This window comes from Crotalus tigris, unplaced genomic scaffold (assembly GCF_016545835.1).
Source record: "Crotalus tigris isolate CLP2741 ecotype Arizona unplaced genomic scaffold, ASM1654583v1 scf7180000017742.2353718, whole genome shotgun sequence".
Classification (NCBI taxonomy): Eukaryota; Metazoa; Chordata; class Lepidosauria; order Squamata; family Viperidae; genus Crotalus; species Crotalus tigris.
Window position 1 is genome coordinate 1,670,810 of NW_024096609.1, and position 22,122 is coordinate 1,692,931.

Sequence of the window (22,122 nt, forward strand, 5' to 3'; positions counted from 1 at the left end):
GGCTAACTAAACAGATAGAGATTGTGTTCATCAGTAGATAAGAGTTACTTCTACCCCAGCAGTTCCTCTCAAAGTCTTTCCTAATCTTGGTGCCCTCAAATGCATGGATCTCAGCTGTAAAAAATTTTTAGCAACAGCTGCGTTGGCTGGACAATTTTGGGATTTGAAATTCATGTACCTGGAGATTATTCAAGTTGGTGCCTTTTATATACTCTTGTAGAGCCAATTTGGTGTAGTGGTTAAGGCAACAGGGTAGAAACCCAGAGACTGAATTCTAGTCCTGCCTTAGGCACAAAGCTAGTTGGGTGACCTTGGGCTGGTCATTTTCTCTCAGAAGGAGACAATAGCAAACACTTCTGGACAACTTTGTCAAGAAAACTATAGGGACCTGCCCAAGCAGTCTGAGAATTGAACACAACTGGACAAGAGAAAAGAAAAATATTCCCTTATCAGTGCATCCTCTTTCTTGATTCCTCTGGGTAACTGTCAAATGTTGTCAATGGTAATAGTGACCTATTGGGGCTGACACCTACGTCTGGCCTCTAACAGGAAGACAATGCTTTTCCATGTACAAAGTACAGTATCTGTACTTTTGAGTTTTGTTTTTTTAAAAAATAGGGCAGGTATTATTTGGCTAGTTATATTTGCTAACTAAAACAAATACAGATTTAAATTTGGGGAGGAAAATGTCAAATATCCAGATGCAAAAGTATATTATGTTCTATGCTTTTCAGTCCATATGAAAAAATGATTTATTTTTTTTTAAGATAAAAGAATGAAAAAAAAATGATCATGGATTCAATTGTGGTGCTTTATTTTCAGCGAATGGTACATGAATGGGCAAATTTTAATAGTTGTCGTCAGCGTTAGTGTCATCCTGCCCTTGGCTCTGATGAAACATTTAGGTAAGTGACAGAAAGTGTTTGTCCTGTGTCCTGCTTGTGCGTGCTTGGATAAATATTGCCTGAATGTGTGTGTGTACTTTTTTGCGTCACTGCTGGTCTTCTCCCTTAGAGTTCAAGGCAAGATTATGTCATTTCAGTCTGTGAGTGGAGGCATCTACATCAGTGCTACCCCCATCTGAAGGGAATCAGCATTGCTTCCTATGAGGATCTTATACTGACATTGATCTTGTAACCTATTGTTGCAGACAATTATTTGGGGCACAGAAGAATATTAGCAGAAAAGCAATATTCCGTAGTTTTCCCCCCCCCCCATTATGCTCATTGCCAAATTCAATTGTGTTGACTTTCCAAATTGGAGTTTTGATTGAATTTAAACTGCAAGCTCAAATCTGATACATCTAAATTCTTTCAATTAATCTGGGCTGACGGAAGATTTTCACCTGTGCATGCTTGCATTTTTATCATCAGATTAATTTAAATTAATACAATCATAGAATATAAGGGTTGAAAAAGCTCTGGGGAGAGCCTCTAATTCAATCTCTCACTAAATGTAGTAATCCAATACTACGGCATTGAATTGGTCCAGTTTGAATGTAGTTGATCGCCCTCCGTAGTGAACTTAACATTCAAAATCAAATCAACCATTCCATACTAAATCAACAATTATGCATTTTATATAATAAATAAATGTAAATTGAATGAAGCCGAATTTGAACACCAATATGTCAATTTGATAAACATATACTAAAAAAAGTGTTTTTTTTTTCTGGTTGCTTTGTTATTTTTGTTTTCTACATTGGAATTGGTTGCTTGCAATTGTTAAATGTCCTCCAAGGCTGAACCCACTGCACTCTTTCTCCCAAATTTTCCATCATAGCATAGATGTTGAATTTGAGAAGGCCATTGCATCAGTTTAGAACTAAGAAAGCTGTCCGAGTTGTATTATTTTAAGAGCAGATATATCTAATTAGTGATGGCTTCCTTTTCCATATTTAGCTTTCTTTGCTGTAAAATCTTTTGAGAGGCTTTTTATCAAGATCCTGTATATAAGACTGATGCACTTCTTTTGCTCCCTTCCTTCTTTTTACAGGTTATCTTGGTTATACCAGTGGACTTTCGCTCACCTGCATGTGTTTCTTTCTCATCTCGGTGAGTTACCTAAATCCCAGGTGCCGGATTTAAATAGGAAATATGTGTCACCATCCTTTAAGAGCTGTACGGTTGCTGCTTTTTTGCTGCTTTATGTCCCCTTCACTCCTTCCTGATGCTCTCCATCCATTTTACATTCACAAAGGTAATTTACAAGAAATTCCAGATCCCCTGTCCCCTCAATAATACTGTGGGAATCAATAGCACCACGGAATCCAGCCATGATACCTGTAGTGCTGAAGTCTTTCCTCTCAATTCTCAGGTTAGTATGATGGTATCGGAATCTAGTGATACTGAACACATTAAGAGTAATGGTAGAGCAGGGAGATACAAGTTGGCTATGGACTATATGACTCCTACCATATTCTAATCACACAGTAAGTTTTGTGCCAGAAGGTGTGCTGGAAGCTCAATCTCTATGGACTTGGTCCGGCACCTAACCTCTATAGAATATTGCTTTCCCACCACTTTCTTTTAGTGAAGTATATCTACTACTAAAGTCACTGGGATGGGGGAGCAATAGGATTCCTAGATTATTCCTAGTAATCATACCTAGAATTACAGATTTTCTTTGAGAAGGGGGACAGTATTCTGCAAGTAGATTATTTGGAGATGGAGATGGGATACAATCTGAGTGTATATATAAACAAAATGTGTATACATCCTTGTGAAAAAAGGCACCAATTTAATAACTTGAATGTTGAAAATAACTTAAGTACAGAATTTATACATTATAAAACTTAACATTTAAATTGTAAAGATGTATTTGGTATACAGTGCTGAATAAATACTTGGACTAGATGAATTTCCTCAAAATCCTGTAATACCCTGGAAAAATTAACTGATCTTTTAACTGAGCATTGATGTAAATATCATTTAGCAGCATCCTGGAATAAAGATGGGGTAGCTCTTTCTCAGTTTAAAGGTTATGTAGATCTATTTATATCTTAACTGTAAAATTCAGAAATAAGCTTCATAATTGCAAGGATGGTATCAAACTATTTAAAAATGTGGAGTGTACATCCTTTGAAATGATTACTCATTTTCTTTCATACACACAAAAATTAATTAGTAACTTTTTGAAAAGCTTTTTGGGCTATACCCAGATTTTTCAGGGGTGCCTGTAGTTTTGAGATCTCCGGTTGTGTACCTATGTAATAAATCAGTAAGCAACTGTGAAGGTGATAGAGGTAGCAAAAGCAATTGATAGGATAGAATGCTAGTTCCTTTTTTCCCCCTGTAAAAATATATACTCTAATGTATTTATAATACAATGAAAATTATAATATACATTTACAAAAAACTAACCCTGCTTTCTAATTTTACTAATAAGATTTTTAGTAAAATAGTCTTACTGCTGTTCTCTGTAATTTACTCACAACTTCAATACATGTATTAGAAAGAGAGCAATCTAGAAATTCTAAACTTTAGATCTTCTGGGTAGAGCAAAAATTGACTCCCCTACTTTTGTTTTCTAGACAGCGTATGCAATCCCCATCTTGGCATTTGCCTTTGTTTGCCATCCAGAAGTCCTTCCTATTTACACCGAACTGCGCAGGTAAGAAAACTTGACAGCATCAATGGAAAGGTTCTGAATTTTCTGAAAGAATATACTGTATGTAATAGAAACCAACAGAAGGACAATGTGCAAAATAATCTGAATTTTGTGGAGAGAAAAAAATGCTAAAAAATTGATTCACTTAGTCATGTCCCCAGTGAAAATGGGAATGGCAATGCTCGATGGGGAAGAAACAGATACAGTTAGTGGCACTATACCACATCATTCCTAGTTCTCCAGTGTTATACCTTCCAGATTTGTGAGCTACCATGCCCATTATCCCTAATCAGTTCTGTTAAGGACTATGGGGATGATTGGTACAGCAGATGTGAGGGCAATACATTGGAAAAGGCCCAAATGAAATACTTTTCTTTGGGACTTTTTCAATTACATAGGGAGGGAGGGGCAAAACAGAAAGATAAAATGGAAGAAACATAGGAGAGCAAAAACCACCTTCTGAAGCTTGGGAAGTTACGGGGGGGCTAGGACTTTCGCACCCAGAGTTTGACATCATCATAGCATGCCCCACCTATCTGTTTCAATCATTTGATGGGTGGTCCTGTCTTGGAGGAGGAAGTGTCAGGATTCTCTGAGAAAGATAGTTCCGATCCATGACTGATTGTGCTCAGAGACTAGCATTTGACCACACAAAAGAACATTTGTCAGGATGTAAAGTTTTTGTATAACATCTACCCAAAAGTCTCTTACATTAAAAAAAAAAAATTAAAAGTACAGTCGTCTTTGTCAGGTAAGCAGCAGCTTCATGCCTCACGTATAGTTTGTTGCTGAGAGATGCAGCAGGACCTGAAAAATGAAGAGTTGTGGCCAGATGGACCAAGTTCAAGATTGTGTAATGCAGATCAGAAACAGGCAAGCACAGTATGCACTGGTGATAGAAAGGGTAATAAAATGAAGGCTATTCCCCCTGCTTTTTCAGGGTAAATGTACATAACCTTAGTGCTATCAGTCCAAAGACAATTAGTTCATTTTTCCGGCTTTTTGGATGTTTTTTATAAATGGGGGGGGGGGAGAGAGAAAGCATGGCAAAGCTTAGATGGGAAGTAGCGATTGAACACTGTCATTTGGACCTTCCTTTCCTCCCTGGCTGAATTCTGAGATCAAGCAGAGGGATTGTTGATGGGACTGTGGATTGTGTATCATGTTCACTGAAACACTGATGTGAAGGGCAATTATAGCAGGCAGTTTGAACAGCCAAACATCACAGAGGAGAAGGTGAAGGACTTGCTTACAAGACGCCGAAGACGCATTGTTTCCTACAGAAAATAAAGCCTCTGTTGAACTACCTCTTGATTTTGAAACAGTAATCCAGATTTCTGAATATGGATATAGTACCAGGTTGAATGCAGGTTCAGGGGTTGTGGAATGGAGTAAAAACAGGTAGCATGGCTCTTTAGGTTCCCACAAGGCCTCTCTTTGGAAGGAAGCCCTCATGAGACTCAATAGGTTTCAGCAGCAAGGATAAGAAGCCCAAACTCCTGATCTGGATTACCAACTCACTCATTCACTCTATGAAGGAATGGGAGACCTAATTAAGTTTTAATGAGGTCTGAAATTTGTGTCTTGCTTAGGGCTTCAAAGCGTCGAATGCAGACAGTAGCCAATGTCTCCATCCTGGCCATGTTTTCCATGTATCTGCTGACAGCTATCTTTGGTTACCTCACCTTTTATGGTAAGGGACAGTTCCTCTCAGGAGGTAGTATTGGGGGTGCCACTTAATTCTCTTTCATACACAGGAAAGGAAGAATTTCCCTCTCTGCCTCACCTCCATGGCTACAAGAGGTATGGTGCTTACTTTGCTCCTTTGTTACATGTTGTCTTTGTTTGTAGCCCTTCCTTTTATACATGCAGAGGACAGACTGGAAATAATAGAGGCAAAGCATAAGCATAAAGCAATAATATATAGCTAATATCTCCTCTGATTAAAACATATAATAAAACAGAGGATTTCCTAAATTTTCCGTGGAAATCGAAGGAAGGAAAAAATATTTGATACCTATACACTTCACCTTTAAGAAGCAAAAATGTTGTAAATAGATCTTCTCCTCTCACCAGGGATGGGAGGTATTTCTTAGCTAGTTTCACAGAGCTCTTTCTCATCCCACTTGAGAGAAGAAATGAATTCTCATTTGCATTGGTTGAATCGGGTATTTCGAAACAGCTACGTCTAATGCCAACGTTAAGACTTGTGGACTTCAACTCCCAGAGTTCCCCAGCCAGCTTCTTGGAGTTGAAGTCCACAAATCTTAAAGTTGTCAAGGTTGGAGATCCCTGGTCTAATGGACTACACTTCCCTTCCCCAATAGGAACATATTTGGAAAGGAGAGGAACATTTCAGAAGTCTGTTTTTCAGAAGTAACACCTCTGTAAATGCTTCTTTTTATATTGGATATGCAAAATGTTTTCGTATGTTATGCTTCCTCTATTGGCATCTTCTTTTTCTGTGCAAAAGCTGAAATAAAAGGAGTACATATGCCACAGGCTTTTTTTTAACATGCAGGCAATAGGATAAAAATACCCTGTAGGAATGTGTACATATCATAACTGTCAGATCCAATGGCAACGTGACCTGCTTCCAGCCTGTTTGCAAGACATTTCTTGTTCTGTTTTTTTCCCCATGCAGTTCCACCTTTGGACTAAAGGCAGCACACAGGCTGAATTTTTTTCTTGAGGATGTTTCTAGTTGAACCTTTCCTCATTTTACCAATGAAAAATATATAGTTCTTTTAAAGGAGGACAAGAAAGATACTGCAGATCACTCACATCTATACAGTATCTCGCAGACTTTGCGGTGGGACGTTCATGAGCATTTAGTGAAGTGTCTGGTGTCTGTCATTCTCCAACTAAAAATACACACTTCTGAACCTTGTGTAACAAGAGCAGTAGTTATGTTTTTAAAGCTTATCTCAAGAAAATTTATATTTAAAACACTTTGCCTCTGGGACTTAATATAGCAAATTCAAATGTTTAAAATTTGGATTTTAAATACATTTTTAAGCATAAATGAAGAACAAGTAGGGGGAAACCTATATGCAACTACCATATATTAAGGCAATTGAAATTCTAAACCATTTATAAATTTTATCAATATGTCTTTTTAATACAGTGGAACCCCTGAAATGGGCCAAGCTTGCATTGATTTGCAGAGGGTAGCAACTATATGATCTTGGTAAGAAGTAGAAAATCAGAGAAAGGCAGAATACACAAGAGCTACAGTGGAGGTTGTGTTTGTCTGCAACTCTTATAAAGATCCCATGATTCCAGAGTCTCGTCTGGAAGTGCTAGTGTTCGAAAATATTCCTTTAAATACCAGAGTTATGTATACAAATTACAGGAGAGTTAAAGACCTGGGAGTTTTGTTCTTTTTTTTCTCCCCAAAATCTTACAGCAGAAGAGGAGTGGCCTTTTAGTGGTCAAGGGTCAGAAGTAATATTGAGGCTGGGGCAGAGAGCCACAAAGGGATTGGGGTTTCATCAAGATTCGGTTTGGAGAGTTTCTTCTTTTGCTTATTTGTTCAGCTGTCATTACATACTTCAGGGTTTGCATGACAATTTTATTCTGTTTCTCATCTCAAAAGAATGGGGGAATGTGCTATCAACTCAGTAGCCTGACCCAAAGGGGATTTTGTAGACAGCCCTCCAAAAGAAATTAAGATAAGATAACCTTTATTGTCATTTTTTTTTTACTGTGGGCACAACTGCACACATCAAAAATGAAATTTAGTTGCCCACTCTCAGGCTACATGACGCACACCTAAACATACTATGAACAACATGTGTATAGATCCACAACCCTACATATACAGTAGCAAATAAATATTAAATGCCCATCTTGAATATATAACGAAAGGAGGAAGCTTGAGAGTTCGCAAGGTTAATGATGTATGGAATGAAACTCTGCCTGAATCTGAATGTTCTGCTACGGATACCACGAAGCCTCCTCCCAGAAGGGAACAAGGAAAACAGGTCATGAAGAGGATAGGGAACACCGGTTGCTCTGAGGCCACAAGTTTTCCACCCCTATTCTGTAGCCTCCTTCTTTCTGATATCTAAATGCCTCCCTTCTGTTTTTTTCCCCAGGGAATGTTGAAGCAGAGATGTTGCATACCTACATCAGAGTTGACCCTCTAGACAAGCTTATCCTTAGTGTGCGATTGGCTGTACTCCTAGCTGTGACACTCACTGTGCCAGTGGTTCTGTTCCCGGTAAGATCTTTCTCTCCCATTGTAGCTTATAGTAGTTTTACCGCCACTACTTCTTAATCCTAGGCCAGGGAGCTTTGCGTGATCTCTCTCTCTCTTTTCTGCTCTTCATCCTTCCCAATGTCAGATTTGGAGTTGGCAAGTTTAAGCCATTAGTAATGGGAATAGGTTCATAGAAAAGATTTGGTCTGTACCTTTACGTTAAATTTTACTGGGCCTAAATTTGTGGGACACAAGACTTATAAATATTCTTACCATGTTTTCTCCTGCTTTCATTTCCCATCCTATTTCTGCGTTGTAAGCTCATTGTAATCAAGGACCTTTCCTCTTACTCTTTGTAAATAGCCAAAAGGCTGATGATAAAAAGCAAACAACTATTGTAGTTTATTAGAATGATGCAAGCAGCTTCATGTAGTTTATTTTCGTAATGATAGCTCTGAAAAATAGGCTAACTTGTTGCTTGCGATAAGAAACGTGAACGGAGAAGAAGTAATGAAACTTTACCAGTTCAAATTAACTGTGCTTCCTCTGAAGTGCCATAAGTTTAGGAAAGGGGTTGACCAAGAATGTTTTCAGATAACAAACCACACCACCAACTAGTGATGATTTGTGGTCCAGCCTAGAAAATTGATAGTGATAGTTCTTGCTTAGTGACTGCCTCGTACAATAACGGTTTGCAGCTACAACAGAATGAAAAAGTAACTTTGTAATCAAACCTTACTTTTATGACCTTCTCAGGTCTGTAAAACAAAGGAAAACTAAAGTAAAATCATAAGCATAATGGCAGTTTCATTTAATGACCACTTCGTGTAATGACTGATTTGCCCATCCCAATGATTGTCACAAAATGAGGACTACCTGTAATTGAGTAAATTATGATTCCATTAATCATGGGTAAAGGATGTTGTGTGAACTGAATAGTATGCTTCATTCTTCATCTGGACAGTTGCTTATGTGCCTTGAGGTAAAGCAGGTATCTCTCTACTTAAATATCTTTGCTAAAGTCACCCTGTACTCCTAGATCCGCAGAGCCATTCAGCATTTGCTGTTCCCCAAGAAGGATTTCAGTTGGATCCGTCACGTCATCATTGCTTTCTGCCTGCTTTTCATTGTCAACCTCCTTGTCATTTTTGTGCCAAACATCAAGGATATCTTTGGAGTCATTGGTAAGCGTGGGTCATTTTTCTACCAATGTGAGATTGAACTGTAGCAGAGAATTTAGTGTCAATGCTGTGTTGGGGTTTTTTCATGGGCTGAAAGAACAGAATTCTCAGCAACCCACTTCTAGGAACATGTAGCCTCTTCATTCTTCACTAGCACGATGCATGTAATAGTTGAGTTCACACATTGCATTAATTTGAACTATGGTTTGTTTAAAAGAATATATTGACAAGCTTGCATACATTGAATATAGAAGTTTTTGCCTAGCATTAAATGACAGCGAAGACAATAATGAGGTGAAACAGAAAAGTTTGTGACAAGAGTTATAAACAATACAGTCGGTTCATAATTATACTCTTTCTTGCTACAATATCTCAGTTTCAAAGTTTGCTTCCCCCATCTCAGAAATTTTGCCCCATTCCAGGATTTTGAAAGCATGTTTGCTAAGATAAGTACAGATCTGGAAAACAGAGGGTAGAAAGAAGCTGGTAAGGTGATGTTGAGTAGAAAAACGGGTCACAGGAAATGAGTTCATGATTACTCCTATGCCTCCTCTTTTCTTCTCAGCCCATTCCCTAGAGATTTCTTTTCTTTATAGTCATGCACAGTAAGTAAATTTCTGAAGAATGGACTTACCACTTGGAGTAGATGTGCAGAATTCAGAAACAGGGAAACAAGCATTGCCATCTGCAGATTAATACATGTTCAGCACTACAGCTACATGAGATGCCTGATTTTGGCAATTTTGTTCCCATGTGCATCTGCTTAGCAAATAAGCCAGCATTTCTGCCCACTGGAGTTGTATAATTGCCTTGGATAGCACAATGGGGCAGCATATAAATTTAATATATAAATAAATGATATTTTCATATCCATTAGACAATCTCCTCCTGGGAGTGGGGAGCTTCCATTTGGAAGTAAAAGTTAATTGTGGGTAAATTGTATACAGGTAGTTCTCGACTTGCGACCACTAAGGATGATAGTTGTTGAGTGATTTGTGCCAGATGCTATGAGCTTTTTGCAATGGTTGTTAAGCAAATTACTATAGTTGTTAAGTGAATCACATGGTCGCTAAGTGAATCTGGTTGACCCCATTGACTTTGCTTGTTGGAAGCTGGGAAGATAATAAATGACAATTCATGTGACCCTAGGATGCTGCATTTTCAGTAGAGTTGTGACTTTGAACAACTGCTGAAAAAATGATTGTAAGTCAATGACTATTTGTATATGTTGACTAAAGCTGCTCAGATGTAATTATGGTATTTTAAAACATAGTTCAGACTAGTTTGACAGAGTCCAAAACAAAAAGTGACCAAATAGGTAAATGGATCTGAAGACTTAGTGCCACTGCCTTGGAAGGCATCTTGGCTCCTCCCAGCTTGTCCTCCCAATACAGAAAACGGGATTATAGAGTTGACAGCCTTTGCCTCCAGAGGAGATTCAGCTTTTAAAAATAACTATGGGCTGGAGAAATCTGTCTCATTTCATTTTATGGTTCTGAACTATAACGTTTCACCAAAAAAAGTATTAGGATCAGATGGAGCCAAATGCATGGTGATTCTAGGCAGGTATGAAAACACTACAACAGGTGTGAAAAGATACTATCCTACTTTACAGGCAGCTTACCAAATCCATCCATTGGTTTTTTTCAAGCCAGTATTATTTATAATGTCTGGATTCATGCATCATGCCAAATCCAAACTAACCCTTCACAGTGGCTCGGTGAAATGTCTGAATCTGGTTATAGTGGTTTTTAAACAATGGCTCCAGAGCCTTTTAAGCTTGACTGATGTTTTTCGGTTGTATGTTATTTTTAGGTAGCAAAAATTGTAGTGTATGTGTAAAATATACTTAATACTTAAAAACAATTCTACAAATTCTTTGCTCAGTCTGAAAAAAAAAAAGAATTGAAAATCTGTACAATACTATGTCCCAAAGGTGCTTTTTCTGGAGGCAACTGGACTTTTTTGTTTTTCTTTGGAGATGTTTCACTTCTCATCTAAGAAAGATCTTCAAAAAAAAACCAAGAAAGTCCAGTTGCCTCCTGAAAAAGCACCATTGGGACAACCATGACCTGGATGATTGAGAATCTCCATAGACATGTACAATACTATCATCCACTGTAGACAGCAGCCTTAAGCTTCCTCATTAAGTCCCCTTGATGTATGGTACAGTGCTGAAAAAAGAGATTGAATACTGATTTATGGTATAGCATTATTATATGTAGTATTAGAGGTATAGTGTTGCAGTTGTCCATTATGGCTGTTCTATAAACCATAATTTGAACATCTTGGTTTGGTAGTTGACTGGCAGCATTTCTCCAGGACTTCATACAAACCAGAGTTTGTCAGTATTATCTGGAATGCAATGAATCTGATACATCTGCATACAAAACATGCCCTTTGCCTCTCTGGTGTTACCTCTTTCCTAAAAAAGATAACTTTCTATGTATTTATTTATTACATTTCTATCCTGCCATTCATTTAGGAGCTCAGCTCATTGTACATAGTACCCAGTATTCTCTCTTAGTTTTCTCCATAACAACAAACCTGTGAGATAGGTTGAGTTGACAGAGCGAGTAATTGGCCTAAAATGACCGAGGGTGGACTTGAACTGAGGCCTCCTTGGTTATAGTCTAACGTTTAAACCCTCACACTACATGGGTTCACTACACAAGCTGTTCTTAGCTTTATGGTCTTTTTTCCCCCATGGCTCAAGGTTTAGGACAGCTTTCATCCAAGAAGATGTTCTGATATCTGCAGTAGTAGGGAGAGGCCAATACAGTGGAAATCTCACCCGGAAGCCCTCTGTATTTCACACTGGGGTCCTGCTTCCTACCCCTTGGAATAATAGCTTGTTGCCTTCAACAAGCTTCTAGGGACCACCTTGCCTGTGTCCTCCTCTCCTATGTGAGAAATATAGGGCTCTTGTACCCTGTGGAAAATGCTATTCTGCCACTCTTGGCGATAAAGCTCTAAAGTGACCAGAGATATCAGTCCTTTGCTTTAGGACAGGGGTCCCCAACCCCCAGGCCCTGTATCGGCATTGGCCACACAAGCTAGCGAAGCCCCAACTGCACCATGTGGGATCCAGGCAGCGTGCGAAACCACGCCCCCTAGTCTGTGGAAAAAACACCCACCACAGAATTGGTCCCTGGTGTCAAAAAGGTTGGAGGCCGCTGCTTTAGGAGATATCCACCTCACAGCGTTGTTGTTGTGGGGAAAACAGGAGGAAGAAGGAGTCTTATGTATGCTCACCTTGAGTTACTTATAAAATCAATAAAGACAGGATTTTAAAAAATCAAATAAATAAATCTAATCTCATAGGGAATAAACCATTAAATTTTATTTATTAAAAATAAGCTAAAATATTTAGGCGTTTAAGTTTTTTTTTAAGTTTAGAAATTTAGCTGCTTTTTGATTAAATGTTAAAATGCAGATAATCAGTGCTGAGAAAGATAGATTACAGAGCTGAGCTGTTCTAATCTAGAGATGCAGTAACTGCCATCAATTGAATAGGAAAAAATATCTAACAGAATATACAGAAGTAAAATAAGAATTCATTCAGACCACAAGATGGCACTGATCTGCTATCCACAAGACGTATCTTGCTTCTAAGAGATCAGTAGGGCAGAATCTCTGAATGTTTGACCAAAAAAAAAAAAAAAAACAACTATGCCATTAATCTGCACACATAAAACAATGATTGAGCTTTGTGTAGTTCTAACTAGGCATTTATTTTATTTCTAGCCAAGAAATAGATCTGTGTATCAGATTTTTCCATTTCTTATTCAATTTATTCGATTTACAATTCAATTCCATTTCAATTTATTTTATTTTTATTTTCTGAAAATTCCAAGAAGAATGATTTCTCCTTTCTCCTCTCCATTAGGGATCACTGTTTCTTGGTTGAATTCCTTGCCCCAGGGAACTGTCTGCAGTCTCCTAAAACAATAAACCCAAGTTCTCCTAGAGAAAGAGGGAAAGGGGAAAATTTGTTTTTGCATAGTGCCAAAGCCCATAACTATGGAAAGACATGTATTGGATGTATCTGAGCCAACCCAGTATTAGGGCTGGGAGGGGAGCTGTTGCATTGTGAATGCTGGATGGCCGTTCACAACATCTGTGTATTTTTCCCAGGAGCCACATCAGCCCCCAGTCTCATCTTCATCCTTCCTAGCATTTTCTACATCCGAATTATCCCCAATGAAAAAGAACCACTACGATCAAGACCCAAAATCCAGGTATTGGCTATTGGCAAGCAGATTGAGGGGAGGGGATGTACAACATGGGAGTTATACTAGACAATTGGACAATTCCACGAAGTCTTAGTGCAGGGGTGCCAAACTGCCGGCCCGTAGGCCGGTTGCATCATGTGGAAGCCATGCCCACCCCAGCTCTGGCAAAGCAAAAAAAGGCGCGACACGTCATGTCATGTGACGTGGCGAGTTTGACACCTGTGGCTTAGTGCAAAAGGCCAGCGGGTCGGAGCTTATTCAAGAATGTCGGTTTTTGTCCATGCTCCTTCTATTTTCTCAATCTTTAATCAGTGCAACTAGATGTGGTAGTTTTGCACCCATGAATTAGCATGTTTGTGGAGAGGCACTTTGGAAACTAAGGCTGTTGAAACCTAGGTGATTGGGAAATTGCTGGATAGAGGGGATAAGGAATGCTTTCTTAGAAATTTTGTTTGGGTTGCCGGGGACTGTGGGGTCCTCTTGTTCCCTCCTGAAAATTCTGTGAAAAAAGAAAAGATGTTTTCCGGAATCGTGATTCATGAATTTTTTTCTCCTTCCACAGGCTGCGTGTTTTGCTGCCCTTGGTTTTATTTTCATGGTGATGAGCCTCACTTTTATCATCGTCGACTGGGTAACCACAGGAAAGAGCTCTGGAGTGAGTCACTAGCAAAGCCCACGCCTGACCCCAAGAGACCAGGTGGTTCTAACCAGGGAGACCATTCAGTGCCAGAGAAACAGTGGTGCCTTTTGCTGTTTATCCTCACTCATCTTGGAGACACCATAATTACCGGTCCATCACTTTGGAGAAGTGTTGGAAGGCATCCCTTTCGTGCTGTGGCAATGCAAAGTAATTTGGAACAGCTCCTGGGCTTCGTTAACAGCCCTTCTAAGGTGTAGGCCTCCAAAACAGAGCCTCTGAATAAGCTCCCTTCATTTGCTGGCTCCTATGGTAGCAGCATTATTTTCCTGGCCTTTGTTTTTTTTCTCCCTGGCGATATTGTGCCATCACCAACAATTGCATGTCTCGGGAAAAGCACGTGGGGTTTGGTTTGGGTTTATCTTTGCCCAGGATTATCATGCTGCCTCTCAACAAGGCTTAGTTTGGCTTTTTTTCCATTCTCCTCTTCCTCCTCCCCCTCCACTGTTATGGAAGGAATTTCAGGCTGTTTTTTTTCCTCATTTGTCATTGTACCAAATGGTGCCTTGATGTCTCAACAATTATGACATCCTTTGCTATCCAATATGGGGGGAGGGGGTTGGTTGCTATAGAGGCATGGTGTCTGATATCACTCAGTCTCCTGCCTGATATTACTTAAAAACATAGCAATGATACCAACTGACAGCAAAAGAAATGCCAGCCTGGATGGGTGTGATCAAAGCAATGGACAATCTAATTTATTAGCTTTTATTTAATTTCGACCTGGCTATCAGACCAAAGAGTATAAATAACATAGCCATCCTAATGCCTATTTAATCTATGCCATGATTCCAGGTTTTTCTGACATAGATGAGGTCTGGGAATCGGAGGGAGGGAGGAGAACCAGGGACCCTGGAATTCTGGAAATCTCCTCCCATCTAAGGAGGCAGAGCAGAATGGATCACGTAGGTACAGCAGGAGATTCAAGGGTTCCCTGCTAGTGGGAGGGGAATGCAATTCCCACAAATTGTGGGAGAATGTTGTTTGCTGTCTTCTGTCTCTGAATGATACTAGTTTTTTTTTCTGAGGCTATCCAGAAAAGTAAATTCTACATACACTACAACACCACTTGGTGATTTCCCTTTGGTGCATCTCCCTGGGCCCCAGGGATTAAATTTCTAAGTGCTGCATCTGAGTTTAGGATTCCATCACTTCCTATTTGAAAGTTCTGAAGTAACGGAATCTGCTCTTCTGGCTGAGTTAATTTCAAGTGGTGCTGATATGCAAAACGATAAGAGCCTTGACTGACAATTGTTGCAAACACACTAGGAAAAAAATACAGGTAGTCCTCAACTTATGACCACAACTGAGCCCAAAAGTTATGTTGCTAAGTGAGAAATGTGTTTAAGTGACTTTTGTCCTATTTTACAACCTTTCTTGCCATGGTTGTTAAGTGAATCACTGCAGTTGTCAAATTAGTAACACAGTTGTTAAGTGAATCTGGTTTCCCCATTGATTTTGCTTGTCAGAAAGTTTCAAAAGGTGATTCCATGACCCCGGGACAATGCAACCTTCATAAATGTTAGTTATCGAGCATCCGAATGTTAATCACGTGAGCACGGGGATGCTGCAACGGTCATAAGTGTGAAAAATAGCCATAAATCACTTTTTTCAGTACTGCTGTAACCAAACGGTCGCTAAGCAGACTGTTGTAAGTTGAGGACCACCTGTACTAACATAGAGACTATATTTGCACAACACACTTAACCAGGCCAATTACAAATCTAACAGCTGAATTTGCATAAAATGCTACACATGGCTAACTTTTTGTGATTTTAGTATGTTGAGTAAACCCACCTAATTAGTTTAGGGCTCAATATATATGAGAAAATGAATTAATTGAGAAAATAAATTAATTCAGTGACCAGTGTGATACAAGCCAGCAAGGATTCCTAGATATTTTTTCTCTTTGGAATTGACAACACCAGATTTATTTTTTCCCAGCATCCTTACAATGACGTCTTAAATCTTTGTCTTCCAGTATTTCCCCTATGTAATTACTGCCTTTTTCAATTCAGAGATACTTAAGTGGAAGTTAGAGGACAATGGTAGATCAGTTTGGCTAATCATGGATCGCCTTTCACCTGCCCGAACAGGTGTAGTTTTATTTTGTGCAACGAAACTATTAAGGAATTTAACAAGTCAGAATAAATCTGTATACATATCTTTCCTGTCATCTTCATGGTCACTGACATTAATCTTTTAAATTGCACTTTTCAGAATTTTTAAAAATATTCCCTCTCCCTCTCCTTCCCACCACAATAGCACTTACATGTAAAGATAGTTTAAGAAAACTAAATACTGCTATTCCAGCAGAACATGCCACTTTATTTTTGTATTTTGAGACGCTTATATGTAATTCATCTTTTTGTGTCATTGAATTAGTTATGTTAAAAGGTGTCATAGTCAAAACTTGGAAAAGGGTTTAAAAAAGCTTTTAAGTTGAAAGTTGATACTTTCATGTGAATCCTTAGTCCTATAATTCTGAAGATTAAACATCCCCTGAACTATGGACCTTTCACTGCAGTTTTGCATGTCCCTTGACAGTGAATGGGTGGGAACTAAATTTTTTGGTAGGAAGGCTGTAAGTCTAGCCTGACAAAGATAACCTCTGTTCCATTATTCATCTATTTTTTTTTCATTTCTAATTATTTGGTATCTTTCTGCCATTTGTTCCCCCTCTATTTAGCTTTTCCTTATACAGAAATGACAGAAATTATTCTTTATTTTAGGTGTACATTTCATCAAGCATTAATACTTCTTGTAGCAATGCCCGATTGTGCTACCGTATATTCCATTGTATAAGGCGACCCGGTGTATAAGACGACCCCCATCTTCGGCGCCGAGTCGCATGCCTAGAAAGTCCTCTTATACGCCGGAAACTACTGTAATTTCTGATGTATAAGACAACTCGGCGTATAAGACAACCCCCGACTTCGGCGGCGAGTTTAACGCTTGCGAAAGTCGTCTTATACACGGGAAAGTACGGTAATTGCTTGCTCACACTTAAAGGTTATCTTTTTAAATGCACTTATATGACATCTCTGATAAAACCATCTAATGATGGCTGGATCTAAGGGAGCTTGCTTCTCTGTCAGAGCTCTCAGGAATTGTCCTCTTTTTATAGAAATTCTCTCGTAATCTGAAACTTTGGCTAAGGTCATAGTGTCTGAATCAGGAAACAAATTTGATCTATCATCTGCACAAGACCCTTAATCTTGATTCTGTCATACCACAAATACCTCTGTGATTTTGAAAATGAAAGAGGATGGAAGGGTTCTTTTACCACCTTATATCTAGTTTATGTAATAAATTCTGCATTATGTACATTTATTCTTCGAATTTTTTTAGCTTCTATTTGTTGCTTGTTTATCTATACTTAAAGAATTGTTAGGGATTCAGTTTTTTTTCCATTGAGAAGGTGAGATTATGGAGGACTTAATTGAATATTAGTTCCTTTAGATAATATTTATGCATTTTCCTTCAAACAACATAAATCACATCTCATAGCTTTCTCTGCTGATTGCCATACACTAAATAAATAAATCTGTGGATTAATCTACCTAATTTGAAAAGGAAGTACCCTTAGAAATACTGCAATGTTGTACATATTGTCCAGAACAATATTCATTATTTGTGCTGCAACATACTTAGACAGTACACAGAGTACTCTGCCTTTAAGAGTTGACAAATGGAAAATTTAGATTAAATTGGAAGTGGCTTGTATTTTTACAAAAGATGCATATGCTTAGCACTGTTCCAAGGTAGTAAGCCTCTTAAAGTGCTTTCCCTCTACATCCCCATCTGTAAAGTGTACACGAGTTAACTTCAAACCATTTACAGTCTGTAAATAGAGATCTAATCATTGGAAATCCTGCTGGTACATTATAATAATTATCTAAAGAATTTCAGCAATATTATTTTATTTTATGGATCATTCCAGAGGGAATACCTCTAGCCCTTTCCTTCCAAAATAATCTGTTGCATCGTTCATCTTGTCTTTTCCTGTTAGAATTGGAAATTGTCATAAGACTTTGTTTAGATCGTACTTTCTAAAATATTCAAATCTTATGATCATGATCAGAGCACTCTGTTTATTTAATTTGTATGGTGTATTACAAAGTAAGCCCCATGTTTGGTATCTTTATCTTCTGCTACATATTTGGTAATATACATTGAACTTTGAAATTCTAAACAGATTCATTACATGGAGTGGTATTCAATCCTTCCCAATTGTGGAACAAATTTCATCCTTAGAACCAGCACAATGTCACGGGGGGGGGGGGAAAGGAGGGTCAAAGAATTCTGAAGTAGAGGGTGACTTGCACAGCATAGGATGCAGAAACACTCAAATTGAAGTTTTGCATAAAGGGGGACAACGTCCTTTGCTGAATCTGATTGTCATATTGCTGCTCATAGTTTATCAGATTCTGAGGAGGAGCAACTTCACACAACATAATTGAACTGTGCTTCTTCAAAACCATTGCCACTGACTGTCATGCTGCTCCTATTTAACAGGTAAATATCTGAGCCTTTTGCTCTTCTTGGCTGACTAACTTTGAATTCACAAGCTGACTATAAGGTGGTCAAATGCAAAACAGCTCCTAATAGCATGTAAAAGAGAAATTCACTAGAAAAGGATTGTTGCTGACTCTCCCTCTTCAGTGCAGCTATTGAGATGCAAGAATCTCAACTTTTCTTGCAGCTAGCTGCCTGCACTAGATGCATGCTTGTAAGCAACTGAGGAGAAACTGAGGTCATGTCCCCACTAATGACTTGCAGTATGCTTATAGCAACACCAAACTACAGTGAGGCAGGGCCTGTTAGGGAACAATAATGGTTGGATGATTCTAGTAGGAAGTGGCTACAGTGGGAGAATGGTGGTTTAGCAACTGCAGCCTTTTCCTCCTAGCCCAACTAATTCAAAATATTGGGAATGCAAGGTGAAGCATTTAGTTAGCAGCATTCACATTTGAGCCCTGGCTTGGAAACCTGATACCTTTGTCTCTCTACTGACCCATGGAAATCCACACCTTAATTTCTTATCCAAATGAAATATGTACCTCACTGCAACAGTTCTACCCCACTAGGATCTGGATGGCCTCAGCTTTTTTTACTTCTTTGTTTTTTCATTAAATGGGGCTGGCTTTCTGCTTGGGGTACTAATGGGATCCAGATTTTAAGGGAGGAGGGAACACATTCAAAATGTGAACTTGATGTAAGGACACAGTATTTGTATAATTTTGGTATTCAATAAAGAACTGTTGACCTTGTACTATGTATTCAATTTGTTTTTATTATATAGAATAAACTCCTTTACCCGACTTGGACGTGATGGTTTTATATGCGCCTATATGCTCATTTATGTGTGAAAACATATTCCTTTCTATTGAGAGACCTGCTATAAGTAATCCTTGTTTAGCAACCATAATGGGACCAGCAACTCAATTTTTAAGCAAAATGGTCGTTTGTGAAATCACAGTTCTGCTTATGATCTTTCAGTTTTCCTTTGCTTCACAGACCTGAAAATATCATGAATGCAAAGATTGGTTGCTTTTTCATCACAATCATAGCTGTGAATGATTGTTAAATGAGGCAGTCACTAAATGAGGAATATCTGTATAGAAATGTTTAAAAAAGAAGGGGAGACTCAGATTCAGTTGTATCTTCTCGATTTCGTGTTCTTTACATATTCCGCATCACTGTCCAGTTGAGCACAGGTCTCATTTCTTATAGTCTTGGTGAAATATTTAAGAACTGTTTCACCTGCACCCCACTATACTGTTCCTTTGCATATATAATTTAGTCAGATGGTGCCTAATTTTAATAAATATATAAAATCTTACTGATACTTTCCTTTTGATTTGTTGTGATTAACAACAAAGCCATCCTTGGCGCCATTAATTATTTAATTTGGTAAGTCTCCTTTTGTTAGTTGTGACATCACTCAGGGCATTTTGTTGTCACTAGGATTGTTGCTATTTTAGAGAACAGAGAGAAAGGAGTCCTGAGACCAAATACTTTTCCCAGAAATTATTTCTTGATTCTATCTTTGTAGCCGTATTTTTGTCCTACTTTACCTGATGTTCTTGCTTGGAGATTTGCTGCATTGGCATATGATTTTTAAGCTAAAATTTCAATCCTAATGTGAGGCCCCTAGACAGGTTCCACCCAGCTCTCCTGAAAGATTTATCTTCATCTTCCCTACAATATACAACATCCAATTCCTGAGAAAGTCTGGAATCATTCTACTAGATCTGTGGACAGTTATGTGCCCACCTCTTTTCATTCCTGACTCTTTTTCTTGCTGATCAGGGGTCCCCAATCTCCAGGCTGCGCAAATGAGAACTGGGCCACTTAAGTGGCAGGTGAGCGAGAGAAGCTTCATCTGCACATGCATGGAATCTAGATTACAAGGGAATATAATCCTTCCATTCTCCCCTCCCCTCCCCCACCATCCAGTCAGAACTGAAGAAGCTTCTTGGATGAGAAGCGAAACGTCTCCCTCAACGAAAAAACAATCCAGTTACTTTTTTGAAAAAGCACCTTTGAAACGCTGATGTTCATTGATGATGATGATGAGATTGCATGATACATAGCACCAACTTCTAGCATCATTTTTATGTGCAGATGGATTTCAAGAAGCATTGTTCAAAAAAAAAATTGTTTGGAAGCATGTCCACTTGGCTAGAAACAACGAGAAAGGAAACGTAGTGATACCAGAAGTCTTGGTTCTGAAGCTTCTACAAAGAGTGGGGAAGCATTCTCATTTTGCAACTGCCAATATTCTATTATATGAGGGTGTGCCGGTTAATAAATCAGGACAATTAATAAATAAATGAGGTTTCTTCTTTCATAACCTTGCAATCAACCATTTAATCAACCATGCATGTACTCTTCCTTTCCGTGCATTTTATCTCCCTCAACCACAAAATAAGCTCCCCTACGATCATTAGACATTGAGAAGTGGAGTTCAGGCAGTGTCTGCCCCTGAGAGCAGTCTTCTCTTAAATTCAAATAAATATTGAGAAATCATAGGAATATATTTCACAAAATATATGTTTATACTTTTCTGGACAGTTTTATGACCTCACCCACTCCCCATCCCCCAAAGTATGAGGAACTGAATGTGATTTCATAATTCTTTTGCTAAGGTTACTATGCGGTCACATTGGTCTAGTGGTGAAGACATCTGGCTAAAAACTAGGAGACTGAGTTCTAGTTCTGCTTTAGACATGAAGGTTAGCTGGGTGACTTTGGGCCAGTTTCATGCAACCTACCTCACAGGATTGTTGTTGTGGGGAAAATAAGAAGGAGTACTGGGTATGTTTGCCACCTTCAGAGATTTATAAAAATAGTAAGGGTGGGATATAAATAAATAATATATATTAAAATAGTTTTGTAAGAAAACAATCTTTTATCTTATTTTTTTTTAAATGGAAAATACAATACAACAAAAACACAAATTAAGAAGAAAAGGGAGAAAAATCTGTCTTACATGTTATACTTAGCAATAGTTACTGGTTTACCAGTGAATTCTCTACTATAATATGAACAAGATATTATTATAAGATATCACAGAATATCTGCTATAAACAACTGCTGCATGCTTTTGATGGGTAGAAAATATTACCTTTCCCAAAACACATAGATCATACATTTCCGGCAAAATACTTGGACATAAGCATTCTGTTCTATACAGTATCAGTATTTCTTAAATGGAAAATAATAAGCAAAGCTTAAGAACTGGAAAATACCTTTGATTTCTTTATAGCCATTAGTCATCAAATACTGGATTGCACACGCTGTCATATAGTTCCCTATGGGTCAGCTTTTTTGTAATACATCTTCCTGGGCATTCCCCCATCTCCTTTTCAATTTTTATATTATGACTCCAGCATTGGAGTGAGAGGCAATGTATCCAATCAAAAAGACCGGAGGGTGAAGCAATTACAGAAATGCCAATCTTTCTCCCCCCACCCTGATGCAATCACATGATTGTGACATCAGCCACTTGGGATTCTGGTGTTGGCCTGAGACTTTACAGCTAGTGCTCGACTTACAACAGTTCATTTAGTGACCGTTCAAAGACACAACAGCAATGCAAAAAAAAAAAAAACCACCTTAGGACCATTTTTCACACTTCTGACTGTTGCAGCGATCAAAATTCAGGCGCTTGGCAATGACTCATGCTTA

General features: G+C 38.5%; 1 protein-coding gene across 2 annotated transcripts in view; it reads left to right on the plus strand.

Moving 5' to 3' along the window:
- SLC38A5 (solute carrier family 38 member 5) overlaps positions 1 to 14,565 on the plus strand; it is a 38,343-nt gene extending 23,778 nt beyond the window's left edge. For both annotated transcript variants that reach the window (XM_039340219.1, XM_039340220.1), the window contains exons 8-16: positions 823 to 905; positions 1,996 to 2,054; positions 2,200 to 2,316; positions 3,533 to 3,612; positions 5,202 to 5,302; positions 7,710 to 7,834; positions 8,853 to 8,997; positions 13,132 to 13,235; positions 13,792 to 14,565. In XM_039340219.1, the coding sequence (XP_039196153.1) occupies positions 823 to 905; positions 1,996 to 2,054; positions 2,200 to 2,316; positions 3,533 to 3,612; positions 5,202 to 5,302; positions 7,710 to 7,834; positions 8,853 to 8,997; positions 13,132 to 13,235; positions 13,792 to 13,896 (919 nt within the window). In that variant the 3' untranslated portion in view covers positions 13,897 to 14,565. The remainder of the gene's footprint in view (positions 1 to 822; positions 906 to 1,995; positions 2,055 to 2,199; positions 2,317 to 3,532; positions 3,613 to 5,201; positions 5,303 to 7,709; positions 7,835 to 8,852; positions 8,998 to 13,131; positions 13,236 to 13,791) is intronic.
- The last annotated feature ends 7,557 nt before the right edge of the window (positions 14,566 to 22,122 follow it).